General features: G+C 39.7%; 1 protein-coding gene across 3 annotated transcripts in view; it reads right to left on the bottom strand.

Annotated features, from left to right (window-relative positions):
• Positions 1-19,227, bottom strand: part of EPB41L4B (erythrocyte membrane protein band 4.1 like 4B) — a 168,554-nt gene that overhangs the window by 41,951 nt on the left and 107,376 nt on the right. For all 3 annotated transcript variants that reach the window (XM_038163979.1, XM_038163991.1, XM_038163969.1), the window contains exons 18-19: positions 15,452-15,577; positions 4,355-4,422 (exon numbers count right to left, since the gene is read on the bottom strand). In XM_038163979.1, coding sequence (XP_038019907.1) covers positions 4,355-4,422; positions 15,452-15,577 — 194 coding nt within the window. The remainder of the gene's footprint in view (positions 1-4,354; positions 4,423-15,451; positions 15,578-19,227) is intronic.

A 19,227-nucleotide genomic window follows, 5' to 3' on the forward strand; every position in this document is an offset into this window, starting at 1 on the left:
TGACAGGTCCTTTTGCAATACTAAAGAAGAAACTGATCTGTTAGAAAGGGTTTTCTAGCTGTGTTGTAAGATGAATTCCTCTTATTGGCCTTTAAAAGGACGGACATGATCACTTCTTCCCTTGTACACTTGGGGTCTACATCCCAAAAGAAGTACTATTAAAAATCCTAGCAAAATTACTGCCCTTACAAATTCCAAACTAACCCAGTGTTGACACAAACACATTTTTACTACATGCCTTAACAAAGCATGACTCACCATGTGAAGTGGTAACTGCAAACTAACTGTATCTCTTCTTGATTCAACACAGGCAGTATAAAAAGAAAAAAAAAGCAAAACAAAAAAGTAAAAAAAGACAGAAAATACACAAATAACACTTTTTTCCCAGGTATTACTTCTCCCAAAAACCAATGTTTTCTTCTGCCTTGTCCAAAATGCATACAGCCCAGCTATGTAGTGACTAGTATGTAGTTCTAGAGCACATATTACTTTGGTATTGGAGAAAATATGTGTGCTTTCAGATCTGTTACAACAGACTTGTAATAAAGAAAGGTTTGACTCCTCTTTGGAGGATTCCTGTCTTATCAAGGTAACTCATGGCTCTCCTATTTAACCCGCTAGAGAAATTCCCCTCCTGTTAGCTGCTCTCATTTGACTTTGTTCAGCTGAGAACTCTGTCACATGCAGCCCAGATGGATCCAGCTCAGGCAACCATCCAGCTTCCCTGTAGCCACTGTCCAGATCTGCAGCTCTGTTACAGGTCATCTGCAAAGAAGTAGGGTCACCAAAGTGAATGTACAACTATGTCCCGATTCATAGTGTAATTGAGGATTAAAGAGGATGTAAGCTAGAAGGCTGCAGCATGTATTGAGTTACTGAGTCACCAGCTTTTTCATTGTTTAATGTTGGAACCAGCACTTGAAACAGTCTGGGAGGAAAAAAAAGTCCTATCCAGAGGAGGAAAACCTACAAAAAGATGCAGGACTACTCTCCAGAAGCAGGGAGTGAGAGAGGACTGCAGTCTGATGTGATCCCATATCCTTCTGCAGCCTAATCTGGTGTGTACAGATTACCTATTAACAGCAAGATCAGGAGACAACCTTGCAATTCCAGCCTGTTCACCAAATGACAGAGCAAATTTAACAGGGTTTCCCCTCATGAAAGCTGAAAAATTAGTGCTATATCAGCTTCAGCTCTGATTCCTCCTTCCTCATATTTAAAATTACTTACATAAAGAAGTGTTTGGAGTTTGCCAGAAGACACAGAAAACAGGTGGATAAACTGCCTGATACATGACAACTTTGCATAGTACAACATTATCCTGAGGCCATGCCCAAGAAAATTACTGGAGACTGACTTGCAGGAAAAGTGGCTATACCACACAGACATATGAGTAATTACTAGTTGAACCAGAACTAATTCTACAAAGAGCTATAGCAATTGTTAGCCAAATTGAGTCTGTCATGGCAGATGTTAAAATAATTGCTATGGGAGATTACAGACCATATCCAAGCAGTTAATTCATTAAAAGTGTAATATTCAGAATGGCAATGGAAGAGCAGACAAAATGGTAGCAGAGAGAGCACAGTTTTTTTAATCAAACAAGCACTACTGCCCTTCTCTGTCACCCTCTAGTTCCCTATTAATATGAACAATTCATGCTTCAGTTACTGTTCAAAACTGCATATGTTTGCTTACTAGCAGGCCTGAATGAATTTCCCTGTGTCTTGGGTTTGGAAAAAACAAAGAATTTTGTAGTGTTTTGTACAGTTATCAGTGTGAAAAATACACAAAGTCATTGTCCCTGCTATAAACCCCTCACATGAAAAGAGCGGAGTATTGTTAAAAAGCTGCGACAGCTACTGGTTTCAACCAGCAAAATATTTTGGCAAACAGAGTCCTCAAACATTCACAGAGGTGTTGTTTGCAGAAATGGCTTCATGAGTACTTGCAGGGAAAAAATATATATTCCATGTGGAAGGGTTTTTTACCAAGGGTTGTTTTGCTTGTCTCTGCTAAAGAGAAGAGAAAAGCTCCCAGACAATTTGTCTCCCAGTATGAACTAACCCTTGGCTCTACTCAGATGCAATTCCTAGCAGAGCACAGGCTCATTTACGTCCATCAAATTCCACAAGACAGAGGTTATAGAGAGTTATTGGAAAATAGATCACATGCTGGCTGGCTGCAGAGGTGGACAGAGCCCTGCAGAAATGGTAGCTGCTTGAAGGAGAAATAAAATGGTTAGACACTGGATTTATTTTGCATTTTTCTCCAAATTTTGAATGTTAAAATTGGTCTATCCCTTAAAACTGGTCTATCCCTGAGCATTGATTATTTGTATATGTGCACCTTCAGGACACAGCAATAAAAGAATACCATTTCATCTGGTACAACTCACTCTAGAGGAAATGATGCTTGACATAACACAGATAAAAATAAATATTAGACAAATATACACTAGAACGCTGCCTACCAAGAACTCCAATGTGACTTTTACAATTTTATAGGCTTAGATGTGTGTGAAAGAAAACAGTGAAATTTGCTTTGCAGGCAGGTTACCAACCTTACCTCATGCTGAATAGTACTTTACTAAAAAGCACTTTACAAAACACACCACTCATTTGCAGTTCAACATGATGCACCAGGAGAGAACCTATTCCAAAATGTGGAGTAAAAAAGGCTTTTCTACAGATGTTATGCAGAAGTTCAGCAGCAGAAGTGATTAAGGAAAACAAGTCTGTAGCCACATTCCCAATCACACAGGGATATACAAATTAGATCCTCCTGAACTGCTTCTGGAAGTGACAGCAAACCAACAAAGTGCTCTGGCAGAGACAACATGGGAAACCCATTTCAATTAAACAAGAAATAGGTCACTGTGCAGTGTGTGTGATGAGTTTGCTTAAGAAAGAAAAGAATTTCTCAAGAAAGTTTAGTGCAGGTCTAAGAAGAGCAATGACACAGAAGAAAAATGGGTGATTCTAAATATCAAACAGACTTTAAAGCGTTTTGGACAAACAAATGAGAAAATCATGACCTATCAGGTGAGACATTTCAGCTCTGCAGGGTATCCCAAGATAAGAGACTGGGAAACTGGGAATCACAGCTGCACTGCAAGCAAGCCAGGCGCTGCCATAGGAGGCAACAGCATCGCCTCTCGTGTCTCCTCCTGCCTCAGCACTGTCAACCATCCCCACCATTCTTCTCTAGGAAGCTGCTTTCATTAAGCAAACACAGCAACTCTGCTAGCCGAATCTGATCAGAAGGGAACTTCTGAATGAAGTGGTTTTTGAAGTCTAGAGCAGATTTATCCCACTGTAGGGAAAATACACATCTGAAATAAACATTGACAAATTTTCCCAACTGTAAGTGTTAATTTTTGAGTTCAGAATGACTTAATTTTTCAAATATAATTCATTATGCCCCTTAACCAGACTTTTCTATAAGGTGATTAAATGTCTGTTTTCTCTTGCAAGAATTACCACCCAAAAGTTATAAAATAAAATCATGAGTTGACTAGTGCTTCAGTACATATGTATATTACATATATATGAACATATAAAAACAGACACACTGGTGTAATTAGCTGCTTAACAGCCATGCTGTAAATCCACAACATTTTTCCCTCAAACTCTCCCCTCGGATTTCAACACTGCAGGTGTTCAAAGTGATGGAACTACCAGACCCATAGAGGCAGGCGATTTCCAAATGCTCCTGCTGTAACCTCTTCTCTAATCACCTGCTGGAAGACAGCATATTGTGCCACTCAAATAATGTTTACAATTAATATGCCTCTTCAAAATGGCCACTCCTATAAAAAAAGACTATTATCCTCTATTAACAGAAGAAAAGTACAATCAAAAGTAGTAACTACTGTCTGCAAATGAGCCATTTTTCTGAAGACTGTATACCAAATGCCTCTTCTTCTGTGAAGAAAAGACCTTGCACAAATCAGGAAAATGCAGACACAGGGATATTCCAGTTTGGATATTTAGCATGTTTCTGATAGAAAAGTAATGAAAACTGACTTATTTTTATATAAGCTTTTCTAAGATTGTCTCTAGACCCAATTTCTTACCCAGAGCTTCTGCCATTTATTCAAACAGATACACTCAGCCTGATCTTTAAAGCTGAGCTTTTACCAATTCTTAAACTATATCTGATATATATATGTATAAAATAAGCACTGTTCTGACAGCCACCTTCTCCTCAGGTCATTGCATGGTGAACTTTACACAGCAACCTGGAGATGAACAAATTAAACTGTAACAACAAGTTGAAATAATGTTTGGGAAATGCCTCATTACATCATACATTAATTTTTTGCTTCCCCTACAGACAAGAAGCAACAGACCTTACATTAGGGTCCTGCAGAGTGGAGGTCTTACTGGGATTTACAAAAGACGTTTCTTCTTTCACAGCCTGTTAAAAGAAGGAGCCAAAGTTTAGTACAACCTCCATGCACTTAGGATAATACAACTGTTTATTAAAAAAAGTATTCCTGTAAGCACCTCAGAAAACTACAGTACCCAAAATGCCTACTCTGCCCAGATTTTAAAGACATGATCTTTTTGGGTTTTCATCTTCTACAGCTGAGATTCACTGTGATGAGCAACAATGTACAATGTGCAGGGCAATAGTGTAAGGGAGAGATTGGTACTGAAGGAGAAAGAAAGGAACACTGACATTTATGGCTCCACCAGAAAGCACTTGAGTAGAAATCATACAAAATCTACACAGATAAACATACTGTAATTGAGCTGTTCTTTCAATTGGAGTAGAATAAGTATTTATTCTAAAACAATGATGCCAACTTTTCATTCAGGTTTTGAAAAACCAACTGATAAATGTGATTCTCTACATATATTCACACTGTATGCACAATTCACAGAAAATCTCACTCACTACTGCTCTCTGCTAAATTACAGAGTCCTGTCTCTCATATGCCATTTGTCTGTCAATTTGAGAATACTAGTATTGCAAAATAACTTACATGGAAATTGCTTTATTACCTAGGAAATGCCCAATCTGGGCAGGTGTTGATACACTCTTCATCTGAGATGCAGTATTCCCAATCCACATGTAAATGCCAGTGTGAGGACAACACTGCCCCCCACTACACAAAATACTGACTGACTACAGAGACAAGAGTATTTCCAAATCAATCAGGGACTTCTCAGACTTTGACATTCGCACCCTGCTACGTGAACAGAAGAGGACTGAAATAGTACCACAACAGAGTGCTTTTTCAGTGTTCAGTATCTGAACCACAGTAATTTGAGGCTGTAGGTCTAGATCAAATTAAATTAAATGTGTCAGTCTAATCCTCTTAAAAAAGGATGAAACAGATTTCTTCAAATCCATCAAATCCAAATCAAAGGATTTTACAAACACATAAAAATGTTACATAAGACCTTCCATTCAAAAAAAAAATTACATATTCCATTTGTGGGTACTCATAAGAAAAGGAAGCAAAATAAAATCTGAGTTTCTTCTATACCTTAGTGATGAACTAAAATAAAAATATCAGTAGGGATACTCAATGCTTGGGGAAATCACCCACGCTGTGATAGTGTTGGGTTTGTTTGCCCCTTGTGCTAGAGGGAACAGAATCCTCATTGCCACTTCCCAGATCATTATTTACCAGATCATCAGTCATGGTGGGAAGGGACCGTTCCAGCTTGTAAACACAATTAACTGTATGGGCAATTGAACTGGAACCACTAGGAGTCTGACAGAAAGTGAACTCTATTCTGGGTCTTCTCCAGCCCAGGCAAGTACCTGAGATGAGGGGTTAGAGGGCATTTTGAGACAAGCCCTTTAGAAGGAAGTTCATCCCTTCCTATTAGAATTGTTGAACCTCGTATGTTGATACCGCCATCTGCAGAGAGGGGACCCTCTGACCCTCATCAGCAGGTTTATCCCTCTCCTAGGGGGCTAGTTTACAGAGGAAGCTCATTTACAGCAAGGTTACTTGGAGGAGAACAGGATCAGCAGTAGCTACTGGAGAAACTCCACTCCAATGCACTGCCCTCACATATTTGGGTTTAATCTCCTGCAGGCAGAGGTTTCCTCAGCCTTGCACAAACACTCCAGAAATTAAGGAATCAGATAAATGTGGGGCATTATCACACCACCACCATCATTGTAATTCCAAATGTTTTGCTGCTAAGGTTTTCAGTGAATTAATGTCATACCATAAACCATTTGGGGATCAGGAGTGCAATTTAAAAATTTTAAAAAAATTGTAGTTTTAAGAAATTCAGCTCAGCTTTAGAAAACATTTTTACTAGTCTTCTAGTAGCTCTGTCTAGCATAATGTTTATTCAAAATCTATTGACTTCTTGAAAGGAAAGAAAAAAGTTTTTAAGGACTTGAGAGAAAGCATTGAAAACCGTTCCTTGTTGGCATAGATGAGCAGTGGAAGCAATATTTCTTTGTTCTACAGAAATTATAATGCTTTTTATAAAGCTGTTTAGTTTCTGAAATCTGTAAATGTGAATCCAGCTGTCAGAAACCTAATACAAGGTCTCTTCTTCCACACTGATGTCTTAGCAACATTTTATTGTTAAGCCTGTCAAGCTAGCTGCTTATTATGTGTCAAATTGGTTACTTTTTAAAACTATAAATTTTAGTTCATTCCAATTTTCACCAAAGTAATTGATCTGCATTTTAAGATGCACTTGAACACAACAATAGAAAAGAGATTACAGAGATCAAAAATGCAATGCAGGGGTTGTGACCAGCAATGAAATTATTAAAATTCCACCTACTTAAATGCAATAAGCCATGGATCTCATTAGCCAGCTGAGAGGGCTTCACTGTGTTAGACCCTTGGTGGCTTCTCAGCTCTGTGACCACATTATTTCTCTCTTTTGTCTTCTCTCCATTGGAAGGCTAAGCCTGCATCTCAAGAAGTCATATATTCCTAAGCAGCATCCTCCATCACTGAGGAATTTATCTTAGTACTAATTTTTCTCTGCTATTATTCATGTTTTAGAGATCAGAAAATACTCCTGAGCCCACAAGTAAGCACTGCAGACCAGTGAGCAAGTAATCCCACTCTAATTAGTAAGGAGAGAGGGAGCATGCAAAGAAATGGGGGGGCTGAACAGCCTCAGGGGATGAGGCCTGCCCTCAGGGTGCCATGGGTGTGCATTGGCAGGTACAGATTAACAAGGATGGGCTCATTCTTCTCACCTTATGCCTCTCCTCCCTATCTGTAGATGAACAGACACTTGCAAACCCTTCTGCACAGGGCTTCAGCTGTCAGAAAAAGTATCACCCCTGCTTCACTTGAGGGCTTATTGGCTTTTGGGGTGCTTGTTTCAAAACAAGGTCAGTAAGTCATCACCTGGCAGCTTGTTGCTTTTATTTTTCTTCTTAACACTGCAAATCACATTCACTAGTCACAGAAGGACTTTCTCAGCCTTACTGAAAAGACATGACTTAGAACAAGGGTTATGCTTGTAGACAGCCCTTGCAATGTAATTCCCAGATGGTTTGCCTTCATTTGAAAACAAGTGCACCTGGTGGGGCCAGGATTTGGGTTGCTATTGCAGGATGCCTTCCAGCAGTGGAGAAAGGGGGTTCAGACAAGGGTGGCAGGAGGTACACACAGAGCTGGGCAGAGGCTCTCACCCACTGAAAGCCCAGCACTGAGCTGTGTAAGAAAGACAGAGGCAGAAGCAAAGCATAAAATTGCTTAGATCTTAACTAAGGCAGATTCTCCCCTCCCACAGAGGCTGCTACTCTGAGGGAGAGATTTCAGAGCATAGCAGATCTGGAAGACCAATTTATACAGAAGCAGATTCATTTAATAATTACCCAAAGAGAAACAAGCTACTTTTCTGACTACCAGACTGCGAATCAAATTAAAAGTTTATCCATAAAATCCATCCACACAATGCCATTCTGGTTTTTTTATCTGCATCAGGCCCAGAGGAAAAGAAAAATCATTAATTTTCTGTTTTCATATGGCATTAACTTTCTGAATGTAGAAACAAAGAATTACTTTTTACTTTTAGAAACAAAGAATTACTTTATCATTTTAAGCATTACTTTATGCTATGAAGGGACAAGAAACATGACTGGGCAGCAATGCCATTGTACAGGCTCTCTTCACAGATGATTGCTAAGAAATAGTTTCACTAAAGGATGAAAAGAGGAGGAAAGTATTTAAATTTTGCCCACAGCTCTCTGAGCCATCTACCTATGGGCAGCTGGGAGTTCTCAGACTGCTTTTCAGTCAGCTCCTGAGCAGTGCTAATCCCTGCTGCTGTCTTGGCAGCCAGGTCCTTTGGAGCCTTAAAGAGGGGGTGGATGCTCCAGGGATGCTACACCAGACTCTGCTGAGCTTTCTGCAGGAGGTGGGAACACTTTCTGGCCCATGAGAGTAATCCCATGCATGAATTCATAAGCCCTGGTGGCTGGATTTGCCTTGTGAACAGCAGCTCCTTCAGTTTTCTTCTGAAGAAAGAGTTAGCCCCAGGGAATGGAGAACAGAACCTTAAAATGGGAATTGGTTGCACCAAGCATGTACCAAGAGGGAAAATACAGTAAAGACAGAATTTTGGGTGCAGCCTTCTGTGATTTTTGCCAGTGGGGTGCTGGGTAAGGCAGTCTGTGTCCTTAATGCCTCAAGCAAGCACCATGGGGAGCTAGTGTCATCTGTGTCTCTCCTCCTTCACAAGGGGAGTTGCTGCGACTCTTACCGCTACTGATCCAAAAGAGGAGTACCTTGGATAAGCAAAAAAACTGCATGAAGAATCAGATCACTGCAGCCGAGGGGAAGTGCCAGGTTCTCATCTGAGAAAGACAAGGGCCTAGAAGGCTCATAGGAAACATATGATGGCTCTTACTTAACAATTTCACAAAGTTATCAGTTGCAGAAAGGAAGCGAGAGCAACACAACTTTCACATGTTTGGAGATCTTCAAAGGTAAGGAAGGAATGACTCTCACCACAGTGGCCTGGAAATACTTCTCTATCTTGGCTCTTTCTGAATCTGTAATGATGGTAAGGAGGCCTGAATCATATTTAATTTTTCAGCTCTTTATCAACAATTTAATCTTTTGTCAGCCACGCCAAATGTTGGCTGATCTCATTAGATAATACAGGCTAAGGAATATGTCATCAGGAAGAATGTTCTGCCAAGGTAAATCTACCTTGGTGATTTAATATGTCAAATGTAACTTTTCAGGCAGAAAAGCATGATGTTTATGTCTCTTGGGAACAGACTACTCTGTTTTTTTTCCTTCTGAACGAGGCCTGGCACCATGGGCTCTGGCGGGGCTCTTACACATCAAGGCAATTAACAGTACTTGTCTCATCATGTCCTGGCAGAGTTTCAGAGAGGAGACAGAGCTGACATACCCACAGCTCTGGGAGTCTTGTGACACCACTGCCACATTTGCCTCCTCTATCCCAGGGAATAAACTGAAGATCTCATCAGTTCCCATATTCTGTTTATACAAATCTTCACTCCCCTTCTGTATCTCCAGCAAGGCTGCCACATCATTTCCTCAGTTCCTTCCCTGATTTTGAGGTATCATTGCTGACACACTTCTAACGAGCTGCCATGTATCATATATTCATCACACAAAATCGAAATCTTGTATTTTTATACCTGTGGAACCATCAAATTCCTGTAGCCTCACTTTTTAAGTTGAGCAAACCTGTTTCGACATAGCAACTGAACACAGAGAATTTGAAGCTGAGCCATTTTTAAATTCCATTGTTATGAACAATTATAACTGATGAGATGTTGCACTTGCTGCTGTTCCAGCTGAGAATCCCAGAGCAGTTGCTTCTTTTTATCTAGCCTAAAACTTGACAGTGAGGTTATTGCTCATCCAAGTGGGTGACTAACAGCAACAGCTTTAGCAAGGTAGGCACAGTGTACATAAGGAGCTGTGGAAGCTTCCCCCACAGCCTGAACACCTCAGCTGTGACCTGTTATGCTCACATAATTTCAGTTCTGATCTCTGTGCAAAGACTGCCAAACTGTGCAGTGGCTCGGTGCTGTGAATAAGGACGCTGGAGAGAGGGAGGAAAGGAGGAGAGGGAAGCAAACGGCAACTAATTCATGATGGAAGGAGCCTGAAATGTTGGAAAAGCTGATCCTTTCAGGATACTTAAGTCAATATCTAGTGAAAGCTGAGAATTCCTCTGGGTATCCAGAAGGATTTGTTTAAGTCTTATTATAAGAAAGATTGCATATGATTATAAATCCTCAAGTGTCTTCCCCTCACCTACTCTATTTTCATTCATGACCTGATTAGGGTTTGAATCCAGATCTCCTTAAGTGGATAAAGCTCCAAAGACCCAGCTTACAAAAAGGCAAGGAATTTTTTCCAGAAATATATGGCAAAAGCATCTGGACTTTGAAGATGACAAGTCCTTACACTCGAATCTTTCCTTAAAGGAGGCAGAACACTAAAAGAGAAAAAGAATTGTGAAAAATGTAGCCATGACAGACTGGTACTGTGGATCACCTCACTTAAGCACCTTTTCTATCATAAATAATGCATAGATGCCAGTCTCATTTACATTGCAGCCATGGCTTGCATCTATGTAGAGAGCACAGGATGACACCGGTATCCTGCATGACCTGAGGTATTTTCTGTACCACGGACCTATTCTTTCCTCAAGAACACTTTAAACAGCACAGACAACCTGCACCAACTCACATATTTGCAATACTTAAGGCAATACTACATGATATTTGGCCTGTACTTGTTTCTAGAAAAGGGAGAAAAAAGAGAGAGATAGCTATCGACCTGGCCTAAAAATTTGCATGGCATAGGCTTGTAAAGAAAGTTAGAGTGTGAAAGGAGTTAGAGGACTGAACGTCCCTTTGTTCAGCCTAAATGTCCCTTTGTTTACTGAGAACCAAGGCAGGGGAATCAAGGCTCAAGAACCCAAACCTGGCTGATTGAGGATACATCTCCCTGGCCAAGAGTTTCCATTGGGGTTGAAAAGGGAGAAATAAATGGGATTTTGTATGCTCTTTTGTAAGGACTCTGCAGCTTCAAACCACCTTTTCTCACCACTTTTTTTTTCTCAGCAAATAACCCATAATGTAGCTCAGTAGTAATGTCACCTCTATTTGTCTTCTATGAACTGCACTGCAAAAATGTACCTGCAGAATGAGCTTGGCCTTCCCTTGTCTGCAGACAAGAGGAAGATGTGAGTGATACAAAAATCAGCTGCAGTAGAAATCTGTGAGAAAAGGGATCCTTCCCTGTGCTAACCTGCTGGACACACATCAACCCAAGGATTTAGGAAAGCCTGGGTAACAGGTGCAGAATACAGACACCACTTGTGGATGACAAACTGCTAGAACACTGCCTGCCAAAATAAAAAAGCCCTGCTGAGATAGCTGTACATTTGCTTAGGACCCTGTGCTTAATTTTAAGGACAATTAGGATTTGTCCAAAGCCAAAATGGATAAAAATAGCAACTGAAACCTTCAAGTATCTTTCCTTCATCACTTGGGCCATGAACTTTTTGGCAAAAGGGACTCTTTGTGATACCAGCAAGTTATGTCTGCTCAATCACAGCATATCAGCCGTGATATGCAAGCTGCAAAGTGGTTTTAAATTCTATGGAGAGCTGGTCTTTTGCATTCTGACACCTCCTTACTGCTGCTTTATATGAGTACCTCTCAAATGAAGAGGCTAGAATACATGCAAAAAAAAAAAAAAAAAAGACATGTCAGTTGCTTCACAGTGTTTAGGGCTCCCCTGGAGCTTAATTATGTGGGAACTGTGACATGTAGTCTGTCAGTTAAAAAGTGGCAGATCCCTGTGGCACAGTTTGAGAGGTGTGTTGTGAAACATTACTCATTTGCTCTCGCCCTACAGGTAAGTATGGCATGCCCTGTGCAAACCACAGGTTCCCACAGCTGCGTGTGGGTTCCTCACGTTTCTCACTGTGGTGTCCATGGCAGTGAGCTCCTAGATCCAGCTTCCAGCATCCCTGTGCACACTGCAGTTTGAGTCTACATTTAGATGAGTAGCACATAAATATTCCTGTCTTCACCAAACAAAAGAAAACCAAGCCTCACTCATGTTAGTTTTCTGCTGCTCTATAACACTAAACCACAAGCAGGGCTAAGTGATCAGCACCATAACCTTACAAATTTTCTGTCTCTAACTCAGGAGGAGATGTAATGTCCCCTAGGAATGTGATAAGCTCTTCGGCACAATTCTGAAATGAAAAAGCGCAGAGATCATATTTCAGGCTATATTTTCAAGTGTCTAGCAACATTTCCCCTGGTTTCATTTTTTAAATCATAAGCACTGGAATAATTCATTTCTAAGACTCTCTCTTGTGTTGGTGCCTAGCTGCCATTAAAAAAAAAAAAAGTAAACGACAAAAAAATTTTGTCCCTACTTATATTTTCCATTTGCAAACATTTACTCAATTCTCTGAATTAACAAGAAACAGCTTCTTCTTCTACTACATGCAGGAGGTGCTTTCATAAACTTGTCACATCCTGATGTTAGTAGCATATGGTATTGAAAATATTCCTACTGCTTGAAGGGAGAGCTGTTACAAATACTTCAAGCAACAGTTTGTTAATTTCGGATGCGATCCTACAGTGCACCAATATTTTTCTCATGCTTTTAAACCTAACCATATAATGAAGTTGCCCATGAAGTTTCAAAAAGAATGAGTTAGATCATACATTTTTTGGGGCCCTTAGAGCATTTCCTTTCAAACACCAATCTGCATAAGACAGAGTTTTTCCTTCTTCTTCCTTTTACAAACTAGAGGAGTAAATTCTCTTTTTTTCCCTTCTTTTTTTAAAAAAAATTTTTGGTGCTATCATGAAACATGGGAATAACTGTGCTCTACATGAGGAAAAGCAAGGCTGCCTTGCTTTACAACTTGAGGAATATAGGCTGTGCCTTACAGACCCTAGATATACCTCTTGCTCTGGCTGCCTAGTAAATGGAAATATGACAGTAGAAAAAAGAAGAGATGAGAAATTGGAGTGTTAAGAATAAGGCCAGAAGGCAAGACTTCTCAGGGACATAATATGGAACTGGCATCAAAAGATAGAATTGGGCAGAGGATAACATCATTAGTCCTCAAGATATACTGAGCAGCAAGATATGTCAGATGAGGTCAAAGAGGGGCAGGATCACAGCCCTGGGGGAATATATGGAGTTAAATAGTTGTCTTCCATGAAGAAAATTATTCCTTATCTGCTCCCTCGAAAGGATGCTGAGTCTCTCAGCACTGCAATTCCATCCCAGCTCACTTTTCCCAGAAGATGACTGAACTGCCACTGGGAAATGGCTTAGCTATTGATATTCAGCTAGTTGTCTGGGGGGCTGGGGGCAGGTAGAGAAGATAACTGGGTGGATTTATGGTATCTAATACCATAAAGTGGTTTGTCAGGTCCTCCTGTAGCAGCCTTCCCTTCTCCCACCTTCTAGAGGATAAATGTTGTGTTTCCACTGGTCCCTTCACCATGACCATTTTTCCTACCCTTTTCAGTGTTTGTGCAGCCACAGCTTCTTTACTGTAACAGCTGATCACTGCCTGGTCTTGGCCTGCTTATTTTTGCAATGTAGCTGATCTTTCATAATTGACAGGAGGGCAGCTCAAGTGCAAAAGAACTCATCTCTAGTTACACAGGCAATTTTGTGGCTAAGCAGGTAGTTGAATGAGGATTTCTAAGATTAAGGTGACTTCCTATTTTACTGGCTATAAATCTTAAACCACACTTTGTTAGCAGTGAAATTTTTAGGGATTTCAAATTGAACCTTATGCCATTATTTTTCCACAATATGTGCTACACTGCAGCAGTCTTCTTTACCTTCCTTCCCCTGAAATAAGAAGATTTTTCTCATTGAGGCCAAGTCCACAGACATCTACTTAATCCAATTTGATTTTTAAAGCCTTGTGAAAAACAACACGGGCAAGAAGGAAAAGAGGAATGCTCAATTTGCTGTGAAAATTATTTACAACACAGCAACAGCTAAAGAATATGGTTATGGCAGAAAAAGGAACCCAGGGTGCTTTCTCTTGGAAAGCCTTAGACTGAAAAATTAAGGCAAAGCAGGTCAATGGAGAGATGCATGCGTTAAGCACATTTCCTATCTTGCCCTAATAATGTATTCTGAATGCAGCAGCACACACTGCTTTCAGCCTTTAACTAGCTAGTCAAACATGACCATTAAGCATATTCAGGAGGAAATACAAATATGAGAAGTATACCATGACATCCTGTAGAAAAAAACACATAGGAAAAGCAGAAAGTAAACCCAAGGGCAGAAAAATGCTGCATAAAACACAGTTGATACAACAGAGAGTTCAGAGAGGTGAGAGAACTGCTTAAAGCAAAAATGAAAAGACAAAAAATTCACCCAAACAACTCCTTCCTCCTTATGCTGCCAGATTTATGGTTTCTGCTGTTGTAATCTAAGGCAGTCAGAATAACCAAATTTTGATGCTTACTTAGCTCTAGCTAGACCAGATGTAATGTAGCTCTCAAATGAAAGATATGCCAGGGAACAACAAATACACAAAGCTGATTGTTAACCAAGTCCTTTGCAGGGCAAGTTGACCTGGTACATTATTGTGAAAAGAAACAAAGCAATGGAAATACCAACATAATTTGTATTCAAAGAGAAGAGTGTGCTCAAGGATACCATAGGAACTTGGGATAACATTATAACAATCTTTCTACCTCTATTTTTCTTCCTAAAACCTTGTATTTGGCTTGCTTTTTTTTTTTTTTTGGTACAAATGGCATTACATTTTGTCCACAAATTTCACTTAAGAAGAATCACGCATTTTAGGTTTCAACCTCTGACTGGGAAAATAATTTCTTACAGTCATGCTATTTAGCATCAGTTTTCAATTGTATGGCATTATTAAAAGAGTATTTTTGAGTCAGGATGTATCTAATGTAAACATTAACCAAGTAGTGAAAACAGAAGCTTAAAATTTAGTTAAAAGCACACAAACAAGTAGGAAGCAAAAGACTAACTAATATTTCACACTCAGACATCTAAAGCTCATCCCCTGAAATAAATGTTGAATTTGGACATATAGATATTATCATTAGAACAATCTCAATCCCAGTTTCTATGAGTAGCAGATGGCCTCAGAAAACTCCAGAGGTTACTCTTTCTAAGCTACAAAGTAACTAAAAGCTACAGTGACAAAACAGAGATTTCCTGAGGCCATCTTTCCTATTTTCTCAGCCTCTCCTGGCTGTATTAATCATGTCAGTTAGGATAAATTTCCTATTTCCACCATATCAATCATTTTGAGTTACCTGAAGAAACTGCATAGCAGCTAGAGAACTCTATGTCAATGTGCATACTTGACTAAAAATTACATGCTTCCTCAGGAGGAACGATGGGATTTTGGAAAACTGGTGAAAGCTATGCAAAAACTAAAAAAGCAGATTATTAAACTCAGATTACCTGGGCACCTACTCTAAAAGCAGCTTCCACTTGAGCTTTGAGGATGTTGCACTTCAAATGGTCAGGTACAGATGAAGGTGACACAGGGGCATGAAGAGTCTTTTCCGATACCTTCTTGTCTTCAGCCTGCATTTATTAAAAAAGCAGTGACATACATTAGAAAGATAAGTTCAAAAAATTATCAAAGGTTAATTTTTTACTTGTAACAACTTGATTCAGCAATACTGGCTAAAACTTCCATATTCATACCCTGATAGATACATCTTAGAATTTTTCGAAATATTTAATGACTTGATACTTTGTTCAAGACAAGAATAGCCCCAGGGAAGCCTGAGTAATAGAAGCAAGAAAATTATGTGGAATGAAGATACATTAAAAAAGCCCAGCCAGGTTCTGGAGTGGTTGTTCAAACCTGTGATCACACTGAGGAAACAAAACATTGTCTCAAAACATCCCACAGAAGGCAGAATAGCAAACAGGACAATTGTAGTGAACACTGCCTTTTTTACACCACCCTTAAAATGCAAAGCTTTTCAAGTTGAACCAGAGAAATGTGAAAGAATCTCCACTTGATTGAGAGCCAAGCAAAATCTCCTTCATCAGAAGGAAAAAAAAAAATAAAGGAACTTTAAACATTGCTGTTTCCACCTGATAGCAATCCTTTACCTACGCAGTGATCTGAATCAGAGATTTTGGCCTCAGGATAGCTAGTGTAGTGCCCTGGTCAAACATGACCTAAAGGTTTTGTGCCTTGAACAGACTATATCCAGCAGAAATGCCACATTAAAAAACTTCCCATGCAGAAAAGGAAAACAAAAAGACATTTTAAGACTAATGTATCAACAAAGAGAGTATGGTGAGCCCAGAATTGTAAACTTGAACTCTTAAACAATCAAACTCTAATATGTCACATATTTTTAGAAAATAATTGGGCAATGGCATAACAGCCATGGCAAACTTTCCTATTCTTCCTGGAAGTGACACCTGAATTACAGATGAGTAACAGCCTAGATTGTGCATTCATTTTCTGCTCTCATGGCTGAGAAGGGTGAGTGCTTGTGTACACCCAGACAGAACAGATATATAACGCTGTCATTCAGATTTCAGCCAAAACAGGTATAATGCATCAGTACACCAGGTCCAGTGATCCTTGAGGTTCACATCTGCCCAGTATTTCAAGACAGAACCAATCGTTTTTTTGCTACTGAAATTACCATATGATTAGCCCTTTAACTTCAAAATCTGTCTCCTTTATCGTTCCTTCTGCCCTACCCCATGGCATGCCACTGGCTAATGGTAACTACAATCTTACTGACTCTTTTCTCAGCAGGCACAGACAAATGCGAATATCAAGATTCGGGGAACACTTTCTGCCAGTGGAGTAAGTCACAAAAGCAATTGTGTTGCCTGAGGAAACTGTTCAGCAAACACTGGGGAGGGAAAGAGCCGGGCCCTAGCAGAACTCTGTTGAGACTGCAAGATATGTATGTGTAAGCAAAGTTGGTCTAGCAGCCTTCTGCATCCAAAATTCTATAGCTGCCAGGTATGATTTTGAACAACTGTCTGTTAAAGGACTGCTCATCATGAGAATTTTTTTTTCTCTGCCAGATTTCTAATAATTCTTACAAGTTTATTTGTCAAGCTACATTTACTTTTTTTAGAGGAAGATATATTTGGACTTCCCTTTCTCCCCAGTCTCCTCCTAAGGGAAAAAGAAAATACATTAAATGAAAAGTGACAGTGTCTAGCTGGAGCAACTTATGGAACTGTAGTCATCTATTCAGTCTTGATTGTAACAGTAGTTCGGCAAGTATATGAAAAAAAAAACCAAACCACCAAACCCAGACATGAAATATTTGATTGCCATAGGTGGCTTTTCCAGGATACTTGTGAAGATGAGACGACGAGATAATCAAAAGGACAAAATTATTTGTAAAGAAAGCACAGCTTTTACTGCACTAATATTCTTGGTAGACAAAGTGAACCCATTTCAAAAAGGCTGTTATTACTGCCAACGTTCATGTGTATTGATTTCTAACAGCAGAAAAAACCAACACATTAAGCAGTGGCATTTCTAAAGGCCATGCAAAATCTCACCTTTGTTTTAACACTGTATACTAATTAAATAACATTTCAGTCAAGCAAGAATAAACAATTGTATTTTACTTGCCATAGCAAGACAATTGAGGCTTGTTTAGGAGACAAGCTTGTTTCATAACAAGAAATGTTCCAAAGTCCCATCCCTCTGTTATTCAGATGGATATAGATATTTTTCAGCCCTATTGTTCTTCTTCTGCTGCCCAATTTCCCCACATTGACCAAGAAGAAGATAAAAACTCCCAGGGCTGCCCTATAGCTGGGAATCCTCAAAAGATCTAAATCTCCTGCTGCATTCAGTATTGTGCAGACAACTCCATTTAACGGAGATCCCCAGTGTGAGATCTGATGTGCAAGTCCCACACTGAGATTCTTGAGAGGTCCAAATTATGATGGTGGCTGACCTGGCTGAAAGAGAAAGCTGCTGCTAGAAGGTGCACACTTCTCAGAAGCTGGTTATTCAGTTCTGCTTTAGTCCTTGTTTGGGTCACACTTTAAGGGTTTCACCTTCAAGCAAGCAAAACTTGCTTTGCTTGCACTGCAACAGGAGCAGCAGCACCTTTAGTGACTGGTCAGACATAAGAGCAGACACTGCTGCAATTGCTGCTCGGCCTCATCCTGCTCAGCAGCTGCTGAGCCAGCAGCCAAAGGCCACCACGTCCCCCTGCCCCAGTGGAAATGCCAACTGCACACAAACCACACATGGGGCATGGGAGTCTTGGCCTGACCCAGGCCTGCTTTAGCTTCTGAACAGATCTCAAAGGCTTTGCCTGCCTGCCTTGGCAGTGGCAGTCTTTTCTGCCACAGAAAACTGCATCCTGAATCATTGCTGAATTCTGCTCTCCCACAGCTGTTTAGCTGAGACTATTACACACAGAGTCAGTGGCACTGAGGATCCAGATGAAAAGTAAACTTTAATCACAGAACAAAGCAGCACCTCCTTATTGCAGACTATTAGCACTTCTAAGCATCTATATAAGCTCCTATTTTCCCTAATGCCACTAATCTTTACATACAAGCTCGTTCATCTCCCAGTTTAACTCCTAAAATATAACTGTCATCAAAAATGCAAAGGAAAATAAAATATTTCATGGCTACAAAAGCGCATGCAGAATCTTCTGTGGTTCATTTCACTAGTTTGTAAGAAAATCAAAGATCTAAAACCTGTCTGCATTAGGAATCTCCACAGACTATTGCTACAAAAATGTAAGTTGTATTCTACTTTATTTTGTTGCATTATAAAGAAATTTTATATTTCCAGAATCCTCACTGCTTGCGGCATAAAGAGAGCAGCTATTCATCTGTTGAGCCAGACTGGCAGTTATCAACATTTTGTTTTAATTTATACACTCAGAATATTCTATTTGGAAATTATTACAATGCTAAGCATGGCAGGATGTTAATGAAACTTCCTATTTTATCATTTTTTATGACACAATTCAAAAGAATCTTAGATGCTCCTTTCAAGTGAAAGTCCGAGAGTCAAACTTGCATTTGAAAGAGATAATATTCTTGCTTAGAATTGCAATTTAAACTGATCTTAAAAGGTTTAGAAATTAAGAAAAAAACCCATTAGGATTCCTGATAACACTCCAGTTTTCCATGTCCAATGCTGCTGATCTCAATAACAGCAATGTGTTTACATTTTTTTCACCATCAATGCAGAATTTTATTTTTCC

This window comes from Motacilla alba, chromosome 2, assembly GCF_015832195.1.
Source record: "Motacilla alba alba isolate MOTALB_02 chromosome 2, Motacilla_alba_V1.0_pri, whole genome shotgun sequence".
NCBI lineage: Eukaryota > Metazoa > Chordata > Aves > Passeriformes > Motacillidae > Motacilla > Motacilla alba.